Here is a 6,745-nt window from a genome sequence, read left to right as displayed (position 1 = left end):
TACATTATTCATTTAGTTGCATTATTTGTTTAGTTACATTATATTTTAGTTACATTCACCCTTTATTTGCATTATTCATTTAGTTACATTAACCCTTTAGTTACAATATTTGTTTAATTACATTATTTGTTAAGTTACATTATCTCTTTAGCTACATTAACCATTTAGTTACATTATACAGTTACATTATGCATTGAGTTACATTATGCATTTAGTTACATTTTTGATTTACTTTATCTCTTTAGTTACATTATCTCTTGTTACATTAATCATTTAGTTACATTATTCCTTTAGTTATATTGATCATTTAGTTACATTATTCCTTTAGTTACATTAATCATTTAGTTCCATTATTCCTTTAGTTACAGTATCCACTTTATTACATTATTCCTTTAGTTACCAAATTCCTTTGGTTACATTATTCCTTTACTTATATTATCCATTTAGTAACATTATGTCTTTAGTTACATTATTCATTTAGTTACACTGTGCCTTTAGTTACATCCCTTCCTCAGACAGATCATTGTTCTTACTGGAGTTGATAATATTCAGTGTATGAACGTTTCTGCCCTGAGACGACTTCTGTTGGGACTTGGCTCCGAATAAATAAACTGAAATGAATTATTCCTAATTATTAGCCACGCCCCTTTCAATAATTTGCTCCTTTTAAGGCTGAAATGTTTACCTGAAGCAAAATATGTGGGAAAAGACACGCTTTCGTTTAAACTGTATGTATTTAAAAAATAAAAATAACAATGTCACATCAGTAAAAATCACTTTTCGGTCCGTGTTGGCAGCGAGCGGTTGCAAAAGGCAGCAGATGCAAAGAGAAGCGGTGGCATCCCACAAAAGACACAAAAGAGGGTCCGATGCCAACGCCGGTGCCAGTGGCAACCATTATTGTCTCTGCTGTGCCTTCTGCTGTCCCTGGCACTTATCAAACACAAAATGGCGCTCAGGGTTTGATGATAATGAGCTAGCTAGACACCCCCCCCCCCCCCCCCCCGAGCGTCTCTACCTCTGTTCAAACCGTCATGGAGGGCATTCCTGCGCAGACGAGCGCCACGTGCAGCGTTCGAAAGTTTGGAGGTCGGGAAAGATGCAGGAGTGAAAATTAAAATCCAGTTTATCACCTGGACTGGTAGAAAACGTGGCTGCATCTGTTTTAAAGTAAAATTTTCCTACAGAAAGGGTTCAAACGTCACGTTTTTTACATAAATAAAAGACTTACAGATAACATTTAATAATTTATAACGATTTAATAATTTTTTTTTACATTTTATTTTGGCGCTTTTAATGTTTGTTTCAAGACTGAAAGAGAAGCAGATTTAAAAAGCAAACAAACTAATTGTTAAAATAAATAAATAAATAAATAACAACTCTAAAAAAAATAAGACTCTTTTCAGGAAAAACCATTTCAGCACGTCCGGATCTTCATCACGGCTTTAGATTAAAAATGTAATAATTTATATTGAAATGTCAAACATAATGTGTTGCTATGGATTATAAAAGCAAGTTGTCACTTTTTTATTTTATTCGCACGACGACGACAATAAGTTGTTTTAAAACCTCAAAGTGTAAAATAACGTAACTCAAGTGGTTTAATAAAAAAATTAAAATAAGATAAATGAGGCAGAAGTGAGTTTAATGGAGTTTACTACACTTTTTAAAAAGTATTCATCTATAAATTGAGTGAATCAGAAAGGGTGTGTGTTCATTTGGACACACACACACACACACACACACACACAGTCCCAGTTAAACTGTGGAGCGATCACAGAACTGAAGCTGCTGCAGAACAGCTGAGAAGAAAAATAATAATAATCGAGGACAGAGAGAAATGTTTCGTATTAAAAACATTTTGGAGCTTCAAAGAGAGAAACTGTGTTCAGATGAGCGGACGCTCCTGTTTCTGTTTATTCGTGTGCTGAACAGAGGAGGAGACAAAAACAAACACGTGTGACCTCTGACCTCACACACACACACACACATACAGACGGCGTGGGACTGGACCTACCTTGGTCCTGGACGTAGTACGCTAGAAACAAGTCCAGCTCCTTGACCGACACGGTTATGTGGTGCGGCTGGACACAAAGTGCGGGGTTGGTGCAATGTGGAGACTTGACGAGCCGCTCGCCGTCCGTACTTTCCAGAGGGATGCCTTTGAAGAGGATGACCATCACCAGGTCCAGACGCCAAACTTTGTCGGCCTGCCGTAAGCAGTCGATTCGGCGGATCTTGCCCTTCTGGTCCGGGTTGGAGAGCACGCAGCACGGGGGCTTCTTCCCCGTCACGCTGAGGACGAAGTCCTCCCGGTACTCCTGCCGGATGTCCTTGCGCAGCTTGGCCAGCAGCCTGGACGCCCACTTCTGCTTGATCTCGGGCTTCTCGCTCAGGAGCTCGTCCTTCACGGCGCGCTCCTCGTCCTTGGACATCCGCTTCTCGTGCTTCTTGAAGTACTTGCGCTTGCGGGCCTGGAGGTTGAACCACGTGTAGGCGATGGCCCGGACGTGGGGGAGAAGTGCCTCGATGAAGGGATGGAACTCATCCTGGAGGGTGGGGACACAAGAGACGGGGACGGTTAGTCGACAAAACGCAAAGACAGGAGCCAACGTTGAGTTTACTCCAGGACAAGAAGATCCATCCCAGAGCGCAACGGATTCATTCAGGAAAAAAAACAACACAGTTTACAACAACGTCGCCCCCCCCACCTCTGATCCACATCCTGAACTTATCCCACGTTTACTGAGAACAGAGGATCAGAACAGGATGGAGTCGCAAAATAGGAAGTTAAGAAGATTCCCCGTCTAACACACACACACACACACACACACAGGCTCAAATGTTCAAGCTGTGTCCAAAAACAAGTCTCAAACAGAAAGGACAAATAGGACAAAAGCTGAGGACTGTTAGCTAAATTTGAGCTTTTTTGATTATTATTATTATTGAAAATATTTTTATTATTCACACTATTGTGATCCTGTTAATATTTCTTCTTCTTCTGACTACATTGTCTATTCCGTACGTTTTTCAGCATCTTTTCACAATTTTTGTGCCATTTCAACAAATCATAAACCAAAACGTTCGGCTCATTCAGGACAACCCTGCTATGACTTTTTGTATTGGTGGAACTTTAGCTTTTTGAAATATTTAGCCTTTTCTGCCATTTTTGGTCTCAGAAAATGAATTCAGCTCATTTTACATCCTTCAGATGTGTTCACAACCTTTTACTGCTCCTTTCACGTTTTGTTCTGCTTCAGCTTCTTTCAGCTTCCTTGTGCAATTTTTTTTTTAAATCAGCTATTTTCAGCTGTTTTGTGCTCCTTTCTGCTTTATTCTGCTAACTACAACATTTTTGTGCTTCTAACTTCTTTCTTCTAATTTCAGCTTGTAAGGCTCTTTTCAGCTTATGTCTGCAGGTTTCAGCTATTTCAGCTACAATTTAGCTGTTTTATGCTAATTTTAGCTAATTCCACTTTTATTGCACTCATTTAAACTTTTTTCAGCCTAATTCAGCAAAAATGTGCTCTCTCTCCACTTCCTTCTGGTAATTTAAGATTATTTTTGCTTTTTAGCTACTATTCGGCTGATTTTTGCAAATTTCTGTATTTTTCCAGATAATTTCCACTTTTTTTATGCTCATTTCTGCTTCTTTAAGTCTAATTGGGCACAACTGTGCTCTTTCCACTTCCTTCTGGTAATTTAAGCTTCTTGATTACTTTTTTAGCTACTATTAAGCTGTTTTGCTTATCTCAGGTTTTAAATGTAATTTACAATTTGTTTTAGCTCATTTCTGCTTATTTAAAGCAAATTCAGCAAATATGTGTTCTTTCTGCTTTCTTCTGCTAACTTAGGCATGCTCCTCCATTTCAGCTACATTTCAGCTGATTTTCAGCAAGTTCTTCTGCAATAAGCATTCACACTTGCGTTTTCGCAGGAAATGCAATTTCTCTCGTTTTTATTCGTTTCACCCTCCAAGACTGAAAATCTGTTTCATTAAAAAAGTTTGAGATTAGTAATCATTGGAACTGAAAGCAGCCGTTTTAAATTTGTTTCATTTTCCGACACTTGAAGCGCTTTTTTTTTTTTTTTTTTTTTTGGTCATTTTATGTGAAAGCTGAAAAACGGAGCGATGAACAAAATCTCCTTTGGATTCTGTTTAACACAAACAAAACGACTGAAAGCCCAGCAGTTTCTTTTCCACGCAGAGTAATCCCAGTTAATCTGACGGATTACGTGAACGTAGGTGAGAAACTTGAACTCATCTTTCTCCTCCATCATTAAAACGTCACGTTTAAAAAGCCGCTGCAGTCGCTCAGAAGCAGCTTCGGAGGAGTCAAACCGCACGTTGTTCTTTTCGAAGGCGTTCGGGCGAAGCGAGCGATGGGAGACCACAGGGCACCTCCCCTCGCTGTCCCTGCTCCTCCACGGAGCCACGCTCCGGGTCGGCGCAGGCCGACTCCAATCGTAAATAACTTGGTGAAACTCTGCAGATTGTGCTGGAACGACCGAGGCGTCGCTTTTTAATCTATTTGTAAACAAAAGAGTTGTTAAAGAGAAAAAGAGCTCTCCTCGCCGTGAACACAAATAAACTGACAAATACCTCAACAGTAAAGTCTGGAATCTGGCTTAAAACTCTTAAAATATCCAGTTTATATTTTTAAAGCCTGTTAACTTATATAAGGAAATTAATAACTTTTTAAACTACAAATTGTAAATAAAAAAAAAAGATAATTTCGTTAAAGTCCGGTTGTTTTTCTTCCCATTTATAAACACTAAAAATAAATAAATAATAAAAACATAATTGTTAATGTGATTTCCTCACTATAAATACAACTACTTAAATAATAAACAGTTCTCCTATTTAAAGCAAATTAAATCAAACGACTCAGGTGAGAAAACTTTATAAACTCCTCCGATTGTTGATTTAAAAATGGAGTCAGCGCGACTCCGGCTGCTTTCTTTCCCCGTCCCTAAACTGTAATAAAATAATAAAATCTGATTATTTTTATCTCCTCGCTCCAAATAAACCGACTATTGTGACAAAACTAAATCTGATAAATGTGTTCAGCACATGTTTATGCCAAAAACCCTGACGGATTCTTCACATATCCTCGTCGTTTATATATATATTTTTCCATACAGGCTAAAGTTTTCTTTAAAAAAGCTAAAAGCTGTAAAGGACGTGGCCTCAGCCTGTCTGTGTGTGCGGTTCTCTTCATCTGGGGGCCATAAAAGCACAATCCTCTTAAGCGCAAACTAAACCACATCTCAGTCAATCACTGACTTATGCCAAGTAAAATATAAACAGTCAAAGTGAGTCAGCCAAAACAGTCTGCAGCCCCGTCCAAAACCTCCGAATCAACCTTATCAGGCGCTCCATCTCCATTTAAAGGAGGAAACAGCTTCATCTCCCATCCCAACACTGGTTTTAGTTACTTTATATTTATAAATGTGTTGTTTAATGGCGACTGGATGAGAAGTTATTAAACGATGAGAGGTTGAACGTGAGAAAACGCATTTGGAGACGTCTTTACGCACAACTTTTACGCACAACGACGCTGATATTGATTTTTTTTTTTTTTGTCAGCTAAACTAAAAATTGTGCTCAAATTCAAATATATTAAAGTTAAATCATTACTGGGTGTGTTAGAGGTTAAATGGGACCAGTTTGAGTTGGTTAGGTTGGCTTTTTTCAGAGAGAGAATTGTGCGCATTTTAATTTTCGTCCCATCCGGAGAGGACTTTCTTTTTTTTTTTTTTTTTATCTCCCCACCTCCAGAGTTCAGACACAGAAAGAAATACCTGAGTTAGACAAATCGGGGAATACATGATGAGGGACTGGACCTCCTCCGGATCACTTCATGGTCCTGGAGCGCCGAAAGACAAGAGAGAGAAAGAGAGAGAGAGCGCGCGCGTAAAAGCAGTAATCCGCGGGAAATAAAACCCCAAAAAATGTAAAATTACAAAAATAAGAAAAAGCACAAAAAAGGGGGGGGATTATCCAAGCAGCTCCATGGAGATTGTCCTCACCGCGGAGAGAAAATAAAAAGAACAGCTCTCGGGTTTCTGCTCGTGCGGGACGTGCGGGCGGGAGCTGCGCACTCGCTTCTCTGCGATGCGTTTTGCGCGTCTTCTCGGTTGCGGAGGTTCAACCCCTCCTCCCCCCCCCTTTCAGACTGGACGTGAAAGCTGCACCTTCGCGGTTTCAGCAAATCAGACCCAACTTTTCTCCCCCTCCCTCCCTCCCTCCTCCCCCCCTCCATCTCACGTAATTACACATGCACACTCCTCCTCTTCGCCGTTTCATAAGAAAATAAAAATAAAAAAAAAACGCCGCAAACAATTCATTTACTCCTCTGAATTAGTTTATGAGCTTCATGAGTGTGTGTGTGTGAAGACTTTGGACCAAACTGTGTGTCAACACTTTGCAACATCAAAGCACAGAATCGCGTCAAACATGCACTTAAATTACAGTAATCATATTCAAGTGGGGAGTTATTTATTATTTTTTTTACAGCCGAATTGTGCTTCTAGGTCGTGAAAATATTTTAAATCAAACAAAACTTGTTAGTGAGTTACTTGCAGGTTTAAATGTGAGCTCGTGCAGAAATTGCTGTTTTTTTCCGCGGAGTTCCGCGCGGCTCGGTTTGCGCTGGAAGGACATAAAGTTCAGCTGCGGCAGTGCGTGAGCGCACACACGCGCGCGCGCACGCACGCCTAAAGAGCTGTCAACCGTCCCGGA

The 6,745-nt window shown here is 39.8% G+C and overlaps 1 protein-coding gene across 1 annotated transcript in view; it reads right to left on the bottom strand.

Moving 5' to 3' along the window:
- The window catches only part of LOC119409631 (nuclear factor 1 B-type), a gene marked incomplete in the record, with an annotated part of 88,059 nt that extends 81,943 nt beyond the window's left edge, over nt 1-6,116 (bottom strand). The window contains 2 exon segments of the mRNA XM_037676535.1: nt 2,018-2,549; nt 5,806-6,116. Coding sequence (XP_037532463.1) covers nt 2,018-2,549; nt 5,806-5,832 — 559 coding nt within the window.
- Nucleotides 6,117-6,745: the final 629 nt, after the last annotated feature.

Source organism: Nematolebias whitei, chromosome 1 (genome assembly GCF_014905685.2).
Source record: "Nematolebias whitei isolate Nwh7 chromosome 1, NemWhi1, whole genome shotgun sequence".
Lineage (NCBI taxonomy): Eukaryota > Metazoa > Chordata > Actinopteri > Cyprinodontiformes > Rivulidae > Nematolebias > Nematolebias whitei.
The sequence above is the reverse complement of the archived record's forward strand: the minus strand, read 5'-3'. Positions and strand labels throughout refer to the sequence as shown.